General features: G+C 44.2%; 1 protein-coding gene across 1 annotated transcript in view; it reads right to left on the reverse strand.

Moving 5' to 3' along the window:
• Positions 1–23,347, reverse strand: part of LOC142423805 (nuclear body protein SP140-like protein) — a 63,825-nt gene that overhangs the window by 13,055 nt on the left and 27,423 nt on the right. Inside the window, exons 2-10 of the mRNA XM_075528887.1 lie at positions 22,880–23,057; positions 21,419–21,587; positions 14,138–14,212; positions 9,978–10,037; positions 9,806–9,880; positions 8,724–8,804; positions 4,893–4,985; positions 3,980–4,033; positions 1,493–1,543 (exon numbers count right to left, since the gene is read on the reverse strand). Coding sequence (XP_075385002.1) covers positions 1,493–1,543; positions 3,980–4,033; positions 4,893–4,985; positions 8,724–8,804; positions 9,806–9,880; positions 9,978–10,037; positions 14,138–14,212; positions 21,419–21,587; positions 22,880–23,056 — 835 coding nt within the window. The 5' untranslated portion in view covers position 23,057. The remainder of the gene's footprint in view (positions 1–1,492; positions 1,544–3,979; positions 4,034–4,892; positions 4,986–8,723; positions 8,805–9,805; positions 9,881–9,977; positions 10,038–14,137; positions 14,213–21,418; positions 21,588–22,879; positions 23,058–23,347) is intronic.

Raw genomic sequence — 23,347 nt, forward strand, 5'->3', positions numbered from 1 at the left:
TAGTATTAAGGTAGCAGATGGACATTGGGCCACCACTCAAGTACTCCCTCAATGCAAGAATACTTTCTTCTATTAAACTGGCATTCCATGATGCTCACCTTCCCGACATGATCACTGAAGACAGAGCTGGTACATAAGCAAATGCGGTGAAGAAAGCTGATGGCGCCCGGCTATCAAAATATATAGTGTCTAGGCTCTTAAAGGCTTGAAGGTAAACAAGTGGCCTTTTAGCTCAGAAGCAACAAAGGCCACATGGAGGAAGCACACCAGCCTGTGTGATCACGAGGTGTCGAAGGGATCAGGTATCAGGCATCAAAGAGAAATCATATCATTGTTTGCTCACCTTCCCAAATGATCGCTGAAGATAAAAGGGTGCATGAACAAATGTGTTGAAGAAAACTGATGGTGCCTGGCTATCAAAAGATAAAAATCTGGAGTTTTAAAGGCTTGAAGGTAAACAAGCAGCCATCTAGCTCAGCAGCAACAAAACCCACATGGAGGAAGCACACCAGCCTGTGTGATCACGAGGTATCGAAGGGCTCAGGTATCAGGCATCAAAGAACAAAAAATAAAATAAAATAAAATCACTGTGAATGAGGGGGAGTGCAGATTGGGGACCCAAAGCCCATTTTTAGGCAGCTGGACATCCCCTTATAGAAGGATCTCAGGGAGGAGACGAGCCAGTGAGGGTGCAGAGTAGCAACGATGAAACATACAACTTTCCTCTAGTTCCTAAATGCGTCTTCCCCACCCACTATCATGATCCCAATTCTACCTTACAAATCTGGCTAAACCAGAGGATGTACACTTGTACAGATAGGAACTGGAAACACAGGGAATCCAAGACAGATGAACCCTTCAGAACCAGTGGTGAGAGTGGCGATACCTGGAGGACAGAGGTAAGGTGGGGTAGAAATGAGGTAACGATTACAGGGATCTACATATAATCTTCCCCCTGGGGGACGGACAACAGAAAAGTGGGTGAAAGGAGTTGTTGGACAGTGTAAGATATGACTAAATGATAATAATTTATAAGTTATCAAGGGTTCATGAGGGAGTGGGGGAGCAGGAGGGAGGGGAAAAATGAGGAGCTGATACCAAGGGCTCAAGTGGAAAGCAAATGTTTTGAGAATAATGATGGCAACAAATGTGCAAATGTCCTTGACACACAATGGATGGAGGTATGGATTGTGGCAAGAGTTGTACGAGCCCCAATAAAATGATTAAAAAAACAAACAAGCGAGGCAATGGCAACAATAATGAAAACTAAATCAATCAATCGAGGCATTTGATTTTAGCTGGCTATGTTGTCAGGAAAGGAAAGCTGTTGAGTCAGGGACTGCTATTGTGCGGGCCCTTTGTGACAGCATCTTAGTCTACATGCTCACCGATCCAGTGGCGGCAAGGCTATTGCACCCCGCAAGGGACTGGGGGCCTCCACGAATCCAACCCCACCACAAGCTCAGGGGACGACTCCAGTTTGCCTGCTTACCTCTTTTCCCTTTGTTCTTTATTCTTGTCCAACAATGTCCTTTCTTTTTTCCTTCAAACAACAAGAAAATGCAGTTAATCCATTAGCTATTCAGAGCTATAGAGACAATTCCTCTGTCATACTGAGTAGTTTCAAGTTTGGTTATTCCCCACCCCCCCTGCCCTGAACTGTGGCAATACAGGTGTTTCACAAAGGAAGATATATTACTGGCCAATGAGCACTTGAAACAGTGTTCTGTATCATTAGTCAAAAGGATACATACATTTTAAAAACCAACAAGTGTTAAGTTCTGGGCTGGTAAGGGAAAAGCTCGTAAGTGTCTGAGGCTGTATGTAACTCTGTACAGGAGTAGAAAGTTCCACTTTCTCCCTTGGCGCGGCTGGTGGTTTCCAACTGCTGACCTTGCGGTTTAGGGTCCAACCTGGCACCCACTGCACTACAGGGATCCTTGTGGTCCGTTATAGAGGGTGGAAAACAAAAGAAATTCATCCCAAGAGCCTACTGGCGGTGGATCGGTTCATAACAGTCGCAGGTGGGACGACAGAACTGAACTAGATGACAGATGGTTTCACAGGGGCCCTTGGCCTTGTTCTGACTGATGTCTCTTTCCACAGACAGAGTCAATTTGACTCCTCCTCTTCCATCTGGCCAGGTCCCCGTGTGTAGTTAGTTTATGTTGTTGAAAATAAGATATTTGCATTAAGCCGTTAAATCTTACAATATTCTGGTCTACCATGTGGCCTCCAATGATGTTTCTATCAGCAAGGCCATGTTTACCCTGCCAGTCCTTTGTTCCCAGCTCTCACATCCCAACCCTCAGTCATGTCAATGAACCTTGATGGCTGCTTAAGCCGCTTGAGAGTGCAGAAGTGAGTGACAACTTTCGGTTTTCTCATCTGTAGTCTTAGTGGTTGGCGCATAAATGAGACAAATAGTGGAAGTACTGCCTGACTCCCATCACGGGAAGGAAGCACTGCACGTCAAGAGACACCTTGAAATGTTCTCGTGACAGTGACTTGGGGGCCACTCTTCATCGAGCTGTCCCTCTTGGAATGGACCAGATGCTTGCCAGATTCCACATGGCCTCCACTGGTCCACGTCAGCTCGATAAGAGCCAGGATGCTGCCGCATTCCATTTTGTTTCTGGTGACTTCCGATTTTTTATGTCCATACTTTGTACATTGCACATTCCGAAAGTGATTAACAGATAATTCCAGCTGCTGCTTCTCACTTTGAGTCAGGGCAAATCCTGAAATGCAGATCCTGGAAACGCTCCACTAACATCAGTAGGTTGACTCGGCTTTCAAGAGGCTGTGCTTCCCCAATTGCAGTTTGAGCACCTTCCAATTGATGATGCTCATTTTTGGCACGACAATAGACAAGGTTCTGCTGTATTTGGAAAGTTTTCAGTGGCCAATTGTACAGGCATGCACTGCCTTTCCTTCTTTCTGGCCTGTCTTACGTCTGGAAGCTGTGCTAAAAACCTGTCTCCCATGGGTGACCTTGCTGGTAGTTTAAATACTGGTGTCATCTTTCCACAACCCAGAAACACGCAAGCCACCATAGCACAATAAATGGTGAGATGAAACTGTATGGTGAAATATAAAACAGCATAAAATTCTTAGACTACAGTAAGGGTAAAACTTCAAGACCTTATTTTTGGCAACGATGTCTTAGATATGACATGAAAGCATGAACAACTAAAGAAACATATATGGACCGGATTAAACATTTTGTGCACCAAGAAAACGAAAATGACAGTAGACAGAAAGGGGGTGGGAATATCTGGGATCCACTTCTCTGACGAGGTGCTAATAAGCAGAGTATATCAAGAACTATTTCAACTCAACAATGAAAGACAAACTAACGTTTTTAAAAATGGGCCAAGTGCTTTAAAGATGCAAATGGAAAGATGAGCAATGTCATTAGTGATTAGTGAAATGAAAACTAAAACCCATAATGAGATACCACTCACATGCAGTCACTGATGTGACTGTTTCTTGCCAGAGAAACAGCACAGCAAGTGTTGGCGGGATGTGGAGAAATTGGACCTTCGCGCCTTGCTGGTGGAAGCTATAAAATGGTGTAGCCCATTCTTCAGACAGTTACACACAGAATTACCGTGGGACCCAGAAATTAAATTTCTAGGTAAATACTCAAAATACTTGAAAGCGGAGACGCAAGCAGATACTTGTATACAGATGTCCTTTGTAGCATTAGTCACAGTCGCCAAATGGAAAAACCCCAAGTGAAGGCCAGCAGGTGAACAGATAAACACAAGCAAGCTCGATACAAACAATGGGGTATTATTTAGCCGTAAAGAGAAATGGAATTTTGATACACATGACATGAATGAACTTTGAAGACATTATATTGAGTGAAATTAAGACTCAAAAGAACAAGCGTATTTTAGTACAAGAAATGTATTTTAAACATAGTTTTAATAAGTAACTTGTAACATAAAAATAAATTTGTATTCATTCTTACTTCTTTTTCTCTTTGGTTTTCTCAAAGTAGAATTGTTTCCAGTAGTGCTGGGATCTATAAAATAAAAGGAGGTGGTGACTGACTTACAATTTACAAACATCTAATAGAATAATTAATGTTGCGGGCAGCTTGAGTTTATAAGAGCTTTGGACTATTGTCCGTCTCATTTTTCTAAAGGTCATACATGCTACATTAAGATCTAAGGGTCTATGTGGATGGAGCTTGGCTCTTCCTTTATTTTCCAATGAGACTTTGAAAAGAGACTCTTAAAGATTCCAGTTTCTCAGGGGGTGGAACAACTATCCTGTAGATATTAAGTTTTTTAAGAAGACTAAACATGGTCTCATACACATGTGTGTAGAAAATTACTATATAAACCAGTGACATGGTGGAAGGCATCAAGAACATGTAAGAATGTCTGCTCTGAAGGCGTTCCTCCTGACAATTCAGCAGCAGGACCAGTGGTTACTTGGAGCCTTCCTCAAGGTGCAGCAGAGATGCATCATTACCCACCAGCAGAAGCACACTGGGGTTTCCTTGGGCTTTACAGAGTTTGGTGTGGCAGGGATGGAAATCCCGGGCCTTATTATCAATACGCCAATATTGTACACAAGATGCCACCATTTTGAGGAGTATATTTCTACTATGTTCTCTGTAGAGAACAAGAAGTTGTGGACAAATGGAATTAAAAACCATGGAATTTCCCCGTGAACTTCTGGAAGCCACCTCAGATATGGAATACGGCCCACCCTGTGAAACTAGAATTCATAATGACTGTTTTCCTCCCTCCGTTCCCAAAAGCGTTCGGTCAAACAAGTGCAGACCCCAGGAGTCTGCAATGGGCTGCCAGCTGCTCAGCCCTCCTCACCCCGTGGCTGCAGGGCAGCCTTTACCCGCCTCCTCAGATGCTTACTTCCAGTTCTTGCGTCCTGGGTCCCTGGAGCACTTCTGGAGAAACACATGACACAGGGACACTTCTCCACCTCAGCTTCCAGTGACTCTGCGCCTAGGCCAAAATCGCAATTTAAGGCAACCTGCCATGGATGTCACCAGCAAACTTCTTTTTTGTACCCTACCTGGCCCCCATTTTTTACAGGTACCTCTGAAATCTTTCACTCTTCCTCCCTGTCCAGCTCGAAGCCTCTCTGCCTGCCAACCCAGTCTTTTTCTTCTCTTTATCAAAACTGTTTCTGTGCTTATCATGTTTCAAGTCATTATTACCTTGACCATTATCGGGTGGTCGGGGAGGAGTAAGCTCTCCCACTCTCCTTCGTTATTCTTTTGCAAAGTCCCTCGTCCACAGGAGACTGCAGGGGACAATCAATTACTGTCTGCAAACCGGACAGTGAGTGGGGAGGAGCCCCCAGGACTCTCAGGGTGAGCACTGTCTGAGCTAAGTCAACAGCTCGGGGTGGAACACACACACACACACACACACACACACACACACACACACACGTTCAATAAGTGTATCAGAAACCAAACAGCCATGCTTTTATATCTTCTGCACCTCCTTTGCTTTTTTTCTATACTTTTCATTTTTTTCTACTTATAGTCCTAAGAAGAAATCAAAGTTCTTGTCCAGATGGGACGAGAACAACAAAATCTCATTGTTCTCAGAAAACAGTAAAATGTTAACTACCTGAAGGGGGAACTGATCACAATGATCGACACATAACCACACCCTCCCCCTACCTCCAGGAGCACAAACAACAGAAACCATGGGGGAAGGGCGACAGCGGTAGGTGTAAGATAGGAAAATAATGATAATTTACAATTTATCAAGGGGCCCTGAGGGGGGGCAGAGGAGCTGATACCAAGGACTCAAAAATAACGTAAATATTTAGAAAATGATGGCAACATATGTACAAATATGCTTGATACAATCGATGTATGGATTGTTATAAGACCTGTAAAAAAAAACCAATAAAATCTTTTAATAAAAAAAAGGTTAACTGCCAGAACCTATTTTAAACTTGTCTCAATTGATCAATGATTTATACCGTGAGAGATCAGAACTTTAAATAGTCAGTATATACTAGTCACCCCACAGGACAAAGATGAGGCTGCTGTGCCCTTGAAGTTTGGATTTTTGGAAAACCTACACAGGGTCATTATGAGTCAGAATCAACTCAATGGCCATGGGTTTATACATTCAAGGATATAAATTTTGAAAATAGTATGCTGAATGAAAGGGGGGCATAGAAAGGCAAAGACCGGAGGAGAGTCTTTAGTGGTACGCACCCAATGGGCAGAATTGACTAGGGTGTCTAGGGATGTCCTGGGAGCCCAGGCTGGGTGCCATCAGTCACTGGGACACTGAATCCTGGATCTTCAGGGCACATGGCAGGCTCCGGAGGCTGCATCCGTAAAATCCCATTCAGGAACCCCACTGGGTGAACTGGACTCTACCTCAGACATACTTGTAAGCTGAGGACTTAAAGTGGAAAACACCTGTGTCTGAGGCAGCAGAAGACAGTGGTACCAGGAGCCAAGAGCGGTGTTCTGTCGGTTGGCGGACAAACAAGGTCTTGTTACACCAATGCCATGTGTGGTCTTAGGATACGTATTATTCTGGAAAGCCTGTGACAGTCACTCTTTTATATCATACTTGTGCAAGTTTATATGAGGGTGTGTTTCAGAGGTGGGCCGCCTTTGGGGGGTTGCCTGCTTGAAGCTGTGTTACTGGTTTCTGGGGGGGGGGGCAGGGGGTAAATGAAACCCAGGGACGTTGAGCCTATAGGAAGTAAAATACCACAAAGCTTTGGGGAGAGGGGCGATCTAGAGGAGTTGGAGATAAGGAGGAGATGATGTCAAGAAGTCCAAGAAGGAAAAGTATGTTTGGAGACTGATGATGGAAGTGATATATAATCATGTTTGATATGATTGAACTATGGAATGACATGACATCTGTATTAACTCCCAAGTTACAGCAAATTTTAAAAAAAGCATCGATCCAGGAATGGGTTTGGGGCTAGCACCCAATCTGAGCTCCAACTTGAGAACAATTAATTCTTACATCATGGCCCTGCTCGGTATTCTCCCTCAGGAAGGAAGCAAAGAAGATATAGGTGCTAAAGCAAAATGTGGTTAAGAATTTAGATGGTGCCAGCTATCAAATAAAATAGTGTCTGGGGTCTTAAAAGCTTGTCTTCAAATAAGCAACTATCCAAGGGAGGAATCAACTAAGTGCACACAGAAGAAGCACACCAGCTTGTGTGATCCAAAGACGACAAGGACACAAGTTGAATATGGCGAAGAAAGGTATCAGAGCAAACCTTATGAACACCCGATTTGTAGAAGGCTGTGGAGGCCAGTGGGAGCCCCAGACCCTTCTGCAGAGCATCTAGTCAGACAGAGCAGCTGGTAGAACCACTGGGGCCAAAGGCAAGCGTCTCAAACAGCCTTACTATCAGGCAGAGACCATGATAATCTTGATGCTGATTGAACTTCATACTTAGGTTGGTTGACCCCCCTGCAGACACAACCTGAATCTGCACTGGCGGCAAATATCTCTTACTTGCTCAATGACAGAAATTTCCTCGCTGGCTTTTTGAATGTTGATGGGGTCTTTTCCTTCCAACACATTACTGGTATTTTTTTCTTTATACTCTTCTGATTTTAGTCTGACCACCTTAGTGCGGTTTTGTTTTTTACTGTTTTCTGTTGGTTTTCCCAGTTGTGAAGCACAGGAAGAGTGGATGCACAATGAGAATAACTGATACAAGGGGGTATAGGGAATGCCGGGGTGGGGGTCGGGGGGCAATAGGGAGGTAAAGGGATTTCGAGAGTACATGATGAAGACGGGAGGGGGCGGGGGCACTAGAACTGATTGTGATCGCACAACTCATTTGAAAAGCCATTTAACCATGGTGTGTGTGTGATGCTCTTAAGATTTAAATGACTGAATGATTGAACCATTGAATTGATATGTAAATGGTGTGCCAATAAAAGTGTTGAGGAATAATAACCTCTGAAACAGTAAAAACCAACCAACAAAAAACCAACACCAAACAACCTAACATTTGGATTTTAAATAATTCCATGATTTCGGTTGGACATGATTTTTTTTTTCAATCTTTGTCAAATGTCTGACAAAATAAGAAAATCACGAACCAAGGGAGGATGCTAACTTTACGATTCCCCCAGGAAATGAGAAAATTCGCGCAATAGTATTTGTTGGTGTGCAAAGTTGGGACGGCCGGCGCCCGCGCCAGCTCCCTCGAACTGCTTGGCACCGGCTTCACAGTCGTGCACTGCGCTTCCACTGTGCCAGGACCGAGCAGCATTTCGGGTCGGGCAGGAGCGGACAGTCGCTGACCCTGAGAGACTTCGTCCTTCCTGCAGAGGGGCCGAGGGCTCGGTTTCGCCCCAACCATTGTTGAGTCACCTTCGCCCAACACAACAACCCCTTCGCCATCCTCGGCCCGGCCTTCGCCGTCCCCACGTGGGCGCCTTGTTTGTGTCCTTGTCCGGCCCTCGTGGAGGTGACCCCTGGTCCAACCCAGTGCACCGAGCAGACACGGGTGAGGCTGAGGGGTCGCCCCGGGCCCCTCCTCACGGGGTGTACCCCCAGACGTCCTGGGGCTCCGCAAGCCCTCCTCGCGCCCCCTCCACACCATCCCTTCCCGGCCCGACCGTGTGGATGCGCGGACGAGGGGTGGGGGGAGGTGAACCTGCCCCGAAGGCGGAAAAACCCCAAAGACCCAGTTTAGGGGGGGCTGAGAATTGAAAGCACAATTACCTTCTCCCTCGGCGGGGGGCAGACCCGCCGCTTCCTCGGGCACCTCCTTAGCCATCTGGGGCGCTTCCGGATAACACCACGCTGCAGGGACAATCCAGGTGTCAGGCCTGGCAGCGTGACCCGGAACCGGAACTCGGGCGCGCTGGGGCGGAGCCACGCCCCAGATCCACGCAGGCCTGCTCTTTTCCCGCCCTCCGTCTGTTCACGTCCGTCCTCCGGCCCTGCGTGTCGATTCCCTGTTTCCCTGCTTGTCGATTCCCTCTTTCCCTGCTTGTCTATTTCCTTCTCTTCCTGCATGTCGATTCCCTTTTTCCCTGCTGGTCTATCTCCTCCTCTTCCTGCTTGTCTATCTCCTCCTCTCCCTGCTTGTCGATTCCCTGTTTCCCTGCTTGTCGATTCCCTCTGCTCCCTGCTTGTCTGATTAATAACTTTAGACCCTCCAGGAAACTGCTGCCTCCGCCTCAGGAAAAGTCTCCCCGTGCGCTTGTTCTGGTGGGCACCATTCTCCCCGACTTCTCTTCTTCGTGTTTCTAGCCTTCCACCCCCTTTTTAAAATATTGCATTTCTTTACATAAATAGTAAGGCTTCTAAGACCTTGGGCCAAATAATAACTGTATTAACCAATGTAATGCCACTTGATTTCTAGTCTCCCAGGAACATGACAGTCTCCCTCCCTGTCCCCTGAATTCGCGGGAGTGGGAAGCCCAAGTCTTCCTCCTGTACAGCTGCTCCTGGTGTTTGGAACTGCCGACCATGCCGATCGCGTGGGACAGAAAGAGTAAGTGTGAATAGAAATCAAATCTTCATATTCATAGCCATGGAGAGTTATTTCTACTATGTGAATACCCAAACAATAAGCGAATTCTTTTAAAATTAGATTTTTGTAAAGATTCCTCCTTGCATTTCCCCCCAGAGGTCTATGTCTAGAAAATGTGGGTGGGAAAGAAGCCTGCAATCTTCCACTGTGAAGGATGTTCAGAAAAAAATTCAACAGGAAAACAAAAACCAACAACAAAGTAGTTCTGGATTCAACCTCCTTCAACACACCTTTGAGGACAAGGTGGAAAACCTACACTTCTTACCTGGCCCATTGCTTGATGAGGAGGCCTCTGAGAATTCTTGACTGCCACATATTTCCCAACTCAAAATTTCTGTCTCTGTAGAAAAATGAAATGCCCCAGCAGTCTTAGCTTAAGACCAAGGAGAAACCGTGTTAGGAAAACCCATAATGAAGGCATGTGGAAGCTTAGGTACCTTCAAGGCGGTCTGTCCCGGTTCCAAGCCACTCTGTTCTGCCCGTTGAGTTCACCCCAGCTGCAGATCAACATGGCTCCTGTTAGTAACAGCAGGGACTCTGGACATCTCTCCAAATCCTTCCTTCCCCGTACACCTCAGGATCTTCTCCCCTTTCCTTTGGCTTCTACATTTTTTTCCCTCTCTGGTTTCAAGGTGTCTCCAGGCATTTCTCCTTGTCTTAATTGGGTGGTTCCATCTCCTCTCTCTTGAATCCTTAGCTATGGTTCTTTATCAACTTTCTCAGACACATTCATGTCCTTCTTATCCTTTTCTGATAGGTTTCTTAAAACAACTTTATTGGCATAAAATTCATAAATCATATAATTCGATAGTTGAACCATATTAAGAAGAGTAGTACAATCATCACCACACTCAATTTTATAACATTTTTTTCATTCTTATACTCGTCGTTATTAGTTTCCCATTTCCCCTCAAGCTCTCCTGCCATACTTCCAAGACACTGTCACTATCCATTTATCTCTCCTGGGTTTTGTATACAGAAAAACATTTTTTTAAACCAACTAACATCAAGAGCAAAATAAAACCAAAAAACTGCAATGGAAAAGAAAGCAGAAAGTATTAAAAACTAGAACAAGTTTAAAATGTGTCTTTTTTTCGTACTAGGTAATGAGGAAGGACATCTGTTACCCTGGATCATTTAACCCGATAACAAAATGGGATAAGGTGCATAGAGGCCAGGTAGCACCCTGAGATACAGGAACATGTCTATTCAAAACCCTCATTGAAAAGAAAGCTCAGATCTTGCAATCACCGAGAATATGCTAAATGCTATCATTAGTGAGGAAGATGAAGAAAGAGACTGGAATTGATGGCTGGCATCCTTGAGAGCTACTGGAAGTATAAGTGATTTAATCTTTAGAACTGCAAAGTCTTCAATGGAAAAATAACATTTGTTTCATTGATTAGTTATTGAAGAGTGAAAAAAAATGGCTGTAATGGGAACAAGAATGTCAAGGAGAGATGAGACAGATGGCCCTTGCTCTAGTATAATGTGAAGATTTGACCATCTTGACTCAGTTCTTGCCTAAGCTTGAAGAGAAAAAAAAGAGATATTCTGAATATGAAATTAACGGAATGGGGAACGATGGGTCAACGGTTGAGGGAGACAGTGAAGTCTTGTACACGTGTCCTGTGTTTAGTCATTGATCCTTTCCTTCTGCCCTCATCCTTGGGGCAATACTGACCTGTGAAACCATGGTATAACCTTTACCCACCCCTCCTCCACCCGCGTACTGCTCCAGTCATTTGTAGTCAGTTGTGTAGTAATGGACTGTCGATCAGTTTGACCTGCTTGTTCAGATTCTTAAGCACATTCAATTGTTTCTTGAGTCTTTAATGCACCATGTGGGCCATGGGATGAATCGTCTTCCTCCAATTTTATTTCTTTCCTATCACACAGATACTCTGAGACTCGACCTTCTGGAAGTCTGGTCCGAATTCACACTGTGAATTTTAAACAACGGTTTCTTCCTCCTTTTCCTGATGACCATCTGTACATTTTTAGCAACAGACATTAACTAATCCTTCCATTGATCCCATTCTATTCTCACTGTCCCTCCCATTAGATGAAGTTCTAAATGCATGTTTTATGTACTTTGTACTTTTAAATGTATGTTATATTTTCGATAGATTGCTTATGTTCAAAAGCATACATGTGATAAAAATAAGGTGACCAGACATCACGCTTTTGGTGGGACAGCCCCTATTTTAACAATATTTTCCCACATCCCGCAGCATTTTAAAAACGTCCTGATTTTTGGAAAGAATGCACGACAAGCTAGGGTATACGGTTTTCGGCTGCCATGTGGCTATTTTGCCAGGATATGAGTTTTATCAATGGTGTCCCGCTTTACCAATGTTAAAATCTGGTCACCTTAGATTAAAATAGATCCAAATATTATTTAAAGGCATTAATAAATATCTCAAGGATATATAAGAACGACATTCTGCAAGCCTGGCTGTTTGGTTTTTCTTACGTTGGTCATTTTCAAGGAAAAATCAGTACCCATTAATTTATAAATAAATAAGATGGAGTATAGGCCATTTGGCTGAGGGATTGGAGAATTTTCTCTGTGCTTGAAGGTGTTTTCTGCCACTGCTACTCTAACATAAGAAACAACTTTCTTTTTAATGCATGTGTGTGAGGAGAAAAATCTCAATTTAAAACTGTGTTTCCTAAAGTACTCCTTTAATGCAAGAATACTTTGTTCTATTAAACTGGCATTCTATGATACTCACCTTCCCAACATGATCGCTGAAGACAAATGGGTGCATAAGAAAATGTAGTGAAGAAAGCTGATGGTGCCCAACTATCAAAAGATATAGCATCTGGGGTCTTAAAGGCTTGAAGATAAACAAGTGGCCATCTAGCTCAGAAGCAACAAAGCCCTCAGGGAGGAGACGAGCCAGTCAGGGTTCAGTGTAGCAACGATGAAACATACAGCTTTCCTCTTCTTTAATGCACCCTCCTCCCTCCCCGTTCCCCCCCCCCCCCCGCTCCACTATCATGACCCCAATTCTACCTTACAAATCTGTCTAGACCAGAGGAAGTACACTGGTCTAGATAGGAACTGGAAACATAGGGAATCCAGGACAGATAATCCCTTCAGGACCAGTGGTGAGAGTGGTGATACTGGGAGGGTGAACGGAAGGTAGGATAGAAAAGAGGAACCAATTACAGGGATCTACATATAACCTCCTCCCTGGAGGAGAGATAACAGAAAAGTGGGTAAAGGGGGACGTCGGACAGGGTAAGATATGACAATAATAATTTATAAATTATCAAGGGTTCATGAGGGAGGGGGAGCAAGGAGGGGGAGGGGAAAATGAGGAGCTGATACCAAGGGCTCAAGTAGAAGGCAAATGTTTTGAGAATGATGATGGCAACAAATGCACAAATGTGCTTGACACAATGGATGTATATATGGATTGTGATAAGAGTTGTACGAGCCCCAAATAAAATGATTAAAAAAACCTGTGCTTCAATATCTAGTCTTTGGTATAAGGCATAACAATAGTAAACAATTTTATAGCCATCACTTTTCTGCTACAAGTTCTTTACAATAGCTGTATTCTTTCTATATGAGGGGCTCTAACAGGCTTGTGGGATAGTTCCATTATCTTTTCACTCCATCTTTCCACGAACTTACTGAAGGCCCCATATATTTATAGACAAAGAAACAGAGGCCTAGAAAATTAAAGAACTCTCTTGAGTGAATGGCAGAACCAAGTTTTGGTTCCAGGTAGTGTTACCTCAGCGCCCGTGCTCTTAGCTTGTGCGGACAGGAAGTTCCAATCCAATTGGGCCGTTGGCCAATTGGCTTGGCCAATTCCTAGTTGGGTGACCTTGCGCAAATCACTAAATCTCTATGTGCCTCAGTTTCCTCTCCCCAAACCCTAAGCTAGCGATTTTTTACCATAGGGTTGTAGTGAAGCTTAAGTGGGGTGCTGCATGTGAGGTAATACCTGGGTTATAGTAAGTTAGGAAAAGAAGTATTAGTAATAATATTAATGAGGGCACGATTGAAAAGCTAATGGTTATAAAGTTATAACACTTTTTTAGTGTTTGTTGTTTACAAAAGTACACAGTCAACACTGCCCTTTAGGTATCCCACCTGCTTCTTATTTCTTTTCCGTCTTTATTTTCTATCCTGCACCACACCTTCCTCAGTCTCCTCTACACACAGTCACAACTCATTCTCTTTTCTCTCATAATAAGTACCACTTAGCAGCACCTTCTTCTGACATTTCAACGATTCTCTTGTCAACCCTTGATCCTTCCCAGATCCACTGGATTCCTAGTTTACAATCTCCCCAGTCAGTTCTTCCCCTTAATTCTAGGTAATGGCAGCACTGAAGCCGTCTCTCTTACATCTGTGTTCCATTTTCTTGGTTGTCATATCTGCCTGGCAATTATCTTGGATTCCACATCCATGTAATTAGTTGGGAAAATGTACAAAGCACCACTACTCTGTGTTCCTTCTCTCCTGCAGCCTTCCCAAGGTTATAATCTCCACTTGGATATTCAGTTCCCTGAATTATGATCTCCTTTCCGTGTATTAGATGAGGAAACAAATTCTTGATGAAGTCATAATTACTTTGTTCTTGGATAGAATGCATGCTGGGCAACGCCACGGTCTCTTCAGCATAATCTGTTTGGATGTTGTGAATCTCTGAAAAGAGGAGGGAAAGACAATCAGATCTCAAGTGGCTCAGAGTCCACGTCTCTTACTACCTATTTAGGAGCATCTTAAGAGCTGAATCAACTCAACGGCAGTGAGTTTGGCTTTTTGGAGGACGTTCCTTGACTTTGGGTGCTTCAGTAGGGATCTTCGAGCCCTTTAGGATCCCTATTTGACATAACAATGGTGTCTAGAGATTTATTGAAAGTATCATGGACTGCTAAAAGGACAAAAAAATCTGTCTTGGAAGAAGTACAGTAAAGTTCTCCGTAGAAACAAGGATGGCAAGATTTATCTTACATCCTTTGGACGTATTGTTGGGAGAGACCAGTCCCTAGAGAAGAACATCATGGCTGGCAAAGTGGAGGGGTAGCCAAAAAAAGGAAGGCCCTCCCGAATAACAAATAAAATACATGAGAAAATGTTCCCGATCATTAGCCATCTGGGAAATGCAAATCAAAACAACTTTGAGACACCACCTAACACCCACAAAGATATCTCAATTCATAAAAGCAGAAAGCAAGAAATGTTGGAGGGGTGTGGTGAGATAGGAACACATCCACTGCTGGTGATCTTGTAGATGCATACAGCCACTGTGGAAAGTGATTTGGCAATATCAAAAACAGATGGAAATCGAGTTACCTTATGACCCAGCAGTTCCACTCTTGGGCATCTACCCAGAAGAAATAACAAACAGACCAGGACCAGACATCTGCACTTGAATGTTCATCATAGCACAATACACAGCCGCACAGAATTAGAAACAGCCGACATTTCCATCAATAGACAAATGGATTTTAAAATGTTGGTGTAGTCACACAATGGAATACTATGCTTCCCAAAATAATAGTGATGAAAATGTGGAGCACCTCATCTCGTGCAAAGAGTTGGAGGATATTATGCTGTATGAAGTTAGCAAAGCACAAAAGGACAAGTAAAGGTCCGTTCAAACAACAGAATGGGCCTAGAGGAAAATGCACATATCACAGTTTCTGGGAGAGGATCAGATACTCTGGCAAGAACCAGACCAAAGCCAATGATGCATACACCATCAAAAAAAAGAAGAAGAAAGAAGATGCAGACAGCACCTGTGTTGAAAGACATCTCCTCCCCCACCCCCCACCTCTCATAGGCCTTTACAGCCCACAGAAGGGTAGGGGTAGCAAAAAGATGGCAATGGGGGACTAGGCCACTAATCCGCCCTAGGGGATGGTATTGATTTCTCCACAGGAAAGGGAGAGTGAGAGTTGACCTCATCCAGTGCGCCAACCCTTGAGGGCGATGTTGCTGCTTGGAGCAGCTCATTCACAGACAGGACTTGCAGAGCCAGCCTCAGCTCGAGACACGGCATCCCCTCCATAGATGACAGCGCGACAGAGGACAGCACTGAAGGTGCAGTTCAGGAGATCAGCCACTCTGACCTGCCCACCTGGGGGCAAACAGTGGGGAACGCAACAGACCAGCAATGGGAGCAAAGCTACCAAGTCCCAGTGGAATCCCGATTGTAGACTTCTGACTTGGGGACCAGTGTTTGACACCTCATCTGAGCTAGTCAGTCATTATTCACAAGGAGCTACACTGAAAGTTTAGAGGTGAAAGTAGATGGGGGGGTGGGGGAGCACTAGACTACTCCACCCCTGGCTTCAGGAAGAGCAGTGCATCTTGGTCACAAATACTGAGAACTAAATGGGTACAAATGTTGTTAGGTCAGCAGGTCCCGGGGTTTGGAACCCTGAAAGAAAAGGGGTTTGTCTGATGGATTTTAACAGGGCCTGCTCACTATTTAACAGAGAAGTACTCACTTTGTCTGGGTCAGGATACCAGTTAGACGTGGAGCTATTTGAATGGCCTTTCCTTTCTTTCCCCTCCCCCCCTCCTTTTGGAGTCTAGCTGTAGAAGACAGGCAGGATAAACAATCCCAAGGAGATAGCAACAGGAGGGATGTTTGGAATGGGGGGGGCGTGATGAAGCTGGGGGAGGGGAGCAATGAACCAATAACAACAGGGACACAGGAATAGCAAGGGTTCTAAAATTGACCGTTAGGAGGGCATAGCATTCCTGGTCATGTTAGATCAATTGAAAGATACCCAAGAGGAATTACAGAGAGGTGGATGATAATAATCATGATAGTAGGGCAAGAGGAAAGAAAAAGGAAGCAAGAAGAAAGTAAAAATCATACATATGGTTATAAGTATAGATATGTATATTTGTAAATATAGAAAGATAGGTGTATTTGTGTATATCTATAACAAGGAAGCAGATGGACTTTGGGTCTCTACTTAAGTCTTAACTCAGTATAAAAATGGCTTGTTCTAATAATGTGACACTCTATGATACTCACTCTCCTGACATGATCGCTAAAGATAAAATGGGTCCCTAATAAAATGTGAAGAAAGCTGATGGTGCCTGGCTATTAAAAGATATAGCATGTGAGTTCATAAAGGTTTGAAGTTAAACAAGCTTTCATCTATCAGGGAATTTTAAAAAGCCCACATGAAAGAAGCACACTAGTCTGTATGATCATGAAGTGTTGAAGGGATCAGGCATCAAAGAACAAAACATCATACCATTGTGAATGAGGGGGAGTGCAGATAGGTGACCTAAAGCCCATCTGTAGTCAACTGGGCATCTCTTTGCAGAAAGGTTATGGAGAGGAGACGAGCCAGTCAGGGTGCAGAGTAGCAATGATGAAATATACAACTTTCCTCTAGTTCTTAATTGCTTCCTCCCCACCACTATCATGATCCCAATTCTACGTTACAAATCCAGCTAGATCAGAGGATGTACACTGGTACAGATAGGAACTGGAAACACAGGGAATCCAGGACAGATGATCCCTTCAGAACCAGTGGTGAGAGCAGCGATACCGGAAGGGTGAAGGGAAGGTGGGGTAGAAAGGGGGAACCGATTATAAGGATCTACATATAACCTCCTTCCTGGGGGATGGACAACAGAAAAGTGGGTAAAGGGAGATGTTGGACAGTGTAAGATATGACAAAATAATAGTAATTTATAAATTATCAAGGGTTCCTGAGGGAGGGGGAAGCGTGGAGGAAGAGGAAAGAAGGAGGAGCTGATATCAAGGGCTCAAGTAAAAAGCAAATGTTTTAGAACGATGAGGACAACAAATGTACAAATGTGCTGGACACACGATGGATGGATGTTTTGTGATAAGAGTTGTATGAGCCCCAATAATATGATTAAAGAAAAAATTGATGTGAAAGATCATGGGAAAAGTGGAGCCTCAAAGCCCACCTGGAAGATAACAGCACAGTCCCTCACGGAAGGGCCACACAAAGGGGGATATATCCAGGACGCAGTATAGCACTGATGAGGCACATAATTGCCTTCTGGTTCTTTAACATTTCCCCCCCTTACTGCCATGGTGTTTGTTTGACCTCTTAATCTTGTTAGACCTGCCTAAGTTCAATTGTATAATTTGATGGTTAGATGCATGGAAACCAAGATCAATAACCCTTCAGAACAGTAATGGGAGGAATGATTCCCCGAGGGTACGGGAAGAGGTGGGAGGGGAGCTGATAGCAATGATGATTGTACAACCCCACTGGAGGGGAGAGAATAACCAAATTGTAGGTGAATGGGCACATTGGATGGTGTACAATATGGCAAAAATAATAATATTGATATATAATATAGAAGGGTTGCTGGGGGGAGGGAAGAGCAGATCAAGGGGAGCTGATATTAAAGAGTTCAAAAGAAAGAAAATGTTTTGAAACTAATGGTGGCAGCAATTGTACAATCGTGCTTGATCTAATTGAATTATTGATTGTTATACCATAGCTAAGAGTTTCCAATAAAATGATTTTAAAAAAAGGTTCTCGACAAGATGGAGTGACACCATTGCTGCAACAATGGGCTCTGGTGTGTCAATGATTGTGAGGCTGGTGTGAGACCAGGCAGTGTTTCTCTGTTGTACAGGGTCTCAGTGGGTTTGAACCGACTCAATGCCCAACCTCTGCAATCGCTGAAAGTGGTAAATAATGGCAATTCCCCCTTCAAAATGATCATAGAACCTTGAAAGTCAATTTCAACAGAAATAATATACATGCTATGTATTTTTTAAAGGGTATAGGCAACTAGGAATAGGGGGGAAACAGGTATTTCCCCAGGAGAAAGGTTGCAGTATGGAGAAACTGGCCCACATAAAACAAAGAGAACACCTTCAAGTGTCTTAAAGGAAAATTAAAAACATTCACCCTGAAAGAGAACAGGATATTTCATTTAATTAGTCAGGAAGAACGATCAGACCACCAGGTGACACGACAGTGGAGAAGAACGATGACTTTCGGAGGGAAGCATGGGGAGGGTCTCGGGAAGAGAGGAAGGTCTGTTAAGAGGGTGGCAGCGATGAGTGAACATGTTGCAGCCACATCAGTGACCCAGGGAAGCAGCAAACAGGTGCCACCTGTTTTAAAACTGTTCTTCAAGGTGACTCAACAAATACAAAGGGGGAAGCAAGGCACAGAACAGATAAAGAAGAACACCAGGAAACAGCCCTAGCAAGAAGGGCTGAGTAAGCACTGAGCCTGTGTGAGGGTCTATGGGAAAGCACAACTCCTGGGACCACCCTCAGGACAGTTGGGAATAGTGGGGGAGGAAAGACTGTAAGGGAACAATAGGTACTTTTGCCATTCACAAGACAGACTTCATTACCAGACAAAATCTGGAAAAGGATGTTGTGCATTAAAAGTGTTGGATTTTAACCAAAAACAAATGATTGCCAGGTAGAGAATCCTTTTTGAAAAACAAGTCAACATAAGTGGTCGTGCCAGATAGAAACCATGACCTAATAGTGGAAACTTTCCCCCAAAGGCAATATGACATGGAAGGATGTGTCTAGTGTGTCTGTCATTCCAGATACAGCCAATTCCCGTCTGACAGGCACACTTATGAAGCCAATGACAGAGACTCGTGCTTTGTCAGACCCTTCCTTTCATGGAAGAAATGCCCACTTGCCTCCTGGGAATGTCATTGTCGTTTGCTGTTGGAGCCCATGGGACTCTCAGAGATCCCATGTGGTCAGATAGAACTTCAGTCCAGTTGATGGGCTTTGTCTTCCCTGGTAACTCTGGGTAGACTCAACCTGCTAGTCTGTCAGTTTGTACCCAGTAGAGTTATCCCCTAACTGCCTTTAAAAACACTGTCCGGGTACTGATTGAATAAGCCCCTCCGCTTTCACGACTCCCTATTTACAAACAGCTTCTCATTCAAATAAAGGCTGGTTACTCTAATGGACTACCTGAGGCAAATGTTCTTCTTAGCTGAGATCTAGAAGCAATAAGGTAGGCCTCCGTGTGTTAACATTTCAGTGATGGAGTAGGTGGGGAGGGGGCATGCCCTGAGTATGGGACAAAGATACAGGGTGCAGGAGAGGCCATCCACACCTCCAAATTCCATGGTTTCCCACCGCCCCTTGGGTCATGCAGCCACGTGCCTCTTCCAAGAGACAGGAAGACTTGTGCTGAGCAGGGCTGTGGGCAGCCTGGATGGGACCCTCAAGTGCAGACACTGGGTAGGTGCACGCAGCGCATCCAAACACTTGTCCTTGTGATGTAAGAAGTACATCCTAGGGAGGTGGATCTCTAATATCACAACCCTGATATTTGGGCAGTAGAAATCACTGTCCTCCTTTTGACTCAAGGCTGAGACTTCCCGGTGACAGCTTTAATACTGACTTTAAATTGGTAGCTGGTGTTGGGTTTCCCTTATTCTTTCTCTAACTGGGCTATATCCTATTATGGAAATAAGATTAATCTTATTTTAATCAAGGTATGGTTTTCACAGATCAACGCACTCTATGCTACATACTGGTTTCTTCTGATTAAGCTCCTTTGTTGCTTCTGTATTTCCCAGGCAATCGACCCCGAGTTCCTTAGAACAGGCTATCAGAACTTGTAGAGTTCTCAATCGACCCCGAGTTCCTTAGAACAGGCTATCAGAACTTGTAGAGTTCTCAATCGACCCCGAGTTCCTTAGAACAGGCTATCAGAACTTGTAGAGTTCTCAATCGACCCCAAGTTCCTTAGAACAGGCTATCAGAACTTGTAGAGTTCTCTGCAACCTCTCTCCTCAGAATCAGCTTGAAAGCACTCCCACAGGGTACCATTCAGCAAACACACTAGTCCCCCTAATACTTGGTCACCTTGCCACTCTATCCCCTTATGGAGACCTGCCAAATGCACAAACATGCTGGGCTTCTCGTGTGTTTAATGTCTGAAAAAGTAAGTTGACACAGGACTTCAATGAATGATACACTTTTGGTGATGTCTGCAAATATGGAAGGGCATATTCATGCCCCGCCCATCCACAAACAGAGATGCTGACCCGGTTTTGCAGCACCACCAGCAGGTCCTGGCAGAGGGACTCCTTTGTGGGGTGATATAGTTGAGGCTGTCACCCATACCGTGTTTCAGGTCCATGAGAGCAAGATTGCGGCAGTCACTGTGATAATCAGGTTTTGTGTCAACTTGGCTGGGCCACTTGATGCCCTGGCACCTCAGACCTAGTAACCGCACCCCCCCCCCCCCCATGATGTGGCATCACAAATGTCATGCACGCCATAATGAGACCTGCTGTGAGTGGTCAAGAAGCTGTAAGACTAAGATGAAGTGCAACTGCCTTATTCAGATCCCAGCACTGATGCGACTGAGGAGAGGGGCCTACTTTCTATTTGAGTGGGATCCGTGGGAACACTTGCTTGCTCGTTGCTGGGCCTAGACCACACATCTGACCCATCAACCTCTGGTCCTTGGGACTCGAGGGGCCAATGGCTTGCCACACTGTCTGTTGACCCCAGGAGCAATCAGCAGCCTGTCATCTGACCTGCCAGTCTTGGATTTACTCACCTCTGCAGCCACCAACCTAAAGGATCCCTGCCAATCTTGACCCACCAGCCTCTTAAGCTCCACGCATCAGGAGAGGACCGTAGTTAAAATCGTGACCCGCAGATTTGGAACCACACTGGACCGGCTGCTTCTACAACCGCATGAGCTGCTTTCTTGATGTCAATCTGTCAGTCAGTCAAGTATCCTTCTATCTCTCATGGGTTTTGCTCCTCTCGAGAACCCCGTCTTACAGAGTCCATGAATAATGCATTTCTCAGATATTATTGACAACCGAATGAATAGTGACGGAAAAGGGCTTGAATCCCCCAAAGCAGTTGAGAACTATAATTACCATTTCGGAAGCTTTGATAAACCCCAGTTAGGTCAGGGTATGCATTCAGGTTCTCCCTGCTGAACAAGGCTCCTAGAAGTGTCAGGTCAAACATCTTCTCCAGTTCATTGAGAACGTCAGACACCACACTTTCCCATGGGACCAGGCTTCTACATTTGTCTAGAAAATGCTTTAAAAAATTTAATGGAAAGTTATGTAGCTATGACTCACATTCACACATGTAGTTATAGGAGACTTTTAGGTTGGATAGACTACTGGTTTTCTTGTAAAGTTTTAGAATTTTACCTGCATTCAGATGTCTCCTGAACTGTCCGCCACCATAAAAATAGATTTTTACTTTTTAAAATAACTTCCTGACACTGATGAACTGTCATAAGAGAGTAATTTTGATGACTAAGATGTGTTGAAAGAAAAAAAAAAAGGAGGCTGCATGATTTTAAGGAACCTGGACAGTCTACCTATAGCAGTGACCCTGATAGTTGATAAGAGAACCTTTTGTCGACTAAACAATTACCCCCACAACTGGCCTGCAGGATTCCAGATGACCACCTCTCTTCCTGTAAACTTGCCTAAGAAACAAAGAAAACTTATAGGGTATGAGTATCCCCAGGAAGACCCTCTGATAACCTTGACCAGCATTCCGTTGTTGTTAGCTGCCGTTGAGTTAGCCCTGATTCACAGTATCCCATGCACAACAGGATCAGATTGGTGTGATCCATAGGATTTTCACTAAGTTATTTTCGGAAGAAGGTCATCACGCCTTTCTTCCTCGTTTGTTTACTCTGCATGTTGCACTGAAACATGTTCATCATCATAGCAACTTGCAATCTTCCACTTTCAGGTGGACGGTGCCCTTGAGGTACGTTGACCAGGAATCCAACCCCAGTCTTCCATGATAGGGGAGAATGCCACCACTGCCCTTTCTATGAGTACAGGACGCCAGTAACACCTAATGAAAAGAAGTGATTTGGAGACAGAATTGCCATCATCTGCTCTCAAATTTTACACCAAGGTGATACAATCTCCATGTACATTTTCATCATCTCAGAGGCAAATTTTGAAATAAGTGCATTTTGAAATGAAATGCGGCCTAATTCATTTATTTTTATTTTAGTTTCCATTAATACATTTTAGAAGTGTACCTATGAGTTGGAATCGACACACTAGCCATAGTTTTAGATGTACTTAAGATGCTATTCGGCTGTGAAGCCTTCCCCGACTCCACTCCTGCCACATGACCATCACCGTCCCTCTTCACGTAGGTGAACCACACAAGACGGTTTCTTGGGTTAGAAAAGAGAGGCGTTTTTCTATACTGCCTGCATCTCCTGTGATCTTATAACTTACAGACTGTGAAAGGTTTCTATTCACCGGGGGCCCTTAGCCAGATCATTGCCCCCCAAAGTCTGTTAAGCTCGACTGGGCCTGGTTTCCTGCCGTGAGACTGTATTCATCACTTACCTGATATATTGACTCAGAGAGGAAGCCTTGGTCTCTGAGGCCCAGAAGGAAAGGAAAGGGACTTTTAATCGAACTTGCGATCACCACCTTATTTTCTTTGAAGATGCTAAAAATGAGTTCATGAAAAAACTGGTCCTCGATGTTCTCTTCCTCACTGTTCTGATCCTCTGTGAACATTCTAAGAAACAGAGATACAATATGAAAACAGACGTGGTAGCTGGAAGACTTGAGACACGAGAGTTGGTCAATAAAGCGCTAATCTGTGAAACACAAGTGCTTTTACAGAGATAATATGGATTGCATATTAATCCAGAATAAACAGATTGCAAGGATAAACAAAGGTATAATCGGAGGAGCACTGGTGGTCTAGTGGGTTAAGTACTGGGCTACTGATCAAAAGATCAGCAGTTTGAAAGCACCAGTCACTCCGTAGATTATGATGTGGGTGTCTGTTTCATAAAATTGCAC

The sequence above is a fragment of the Tenrec ecaudatus genome, chromosome 13 (genome assembly GCF_050624435.1).
Source record: "Tenrec ecaudatus isolate mTenEca1 chromosome 13, mTenEca1.hap1, whole genome shotgun sequence".
Classification (NCBI taxonomy): domain Eukaryota; kingdom Metazoa; phylum Chordata; class Mammalia; order Afrosoricida; family Tenrecidae; genus Tenrec; species Tenrec ecaudatus.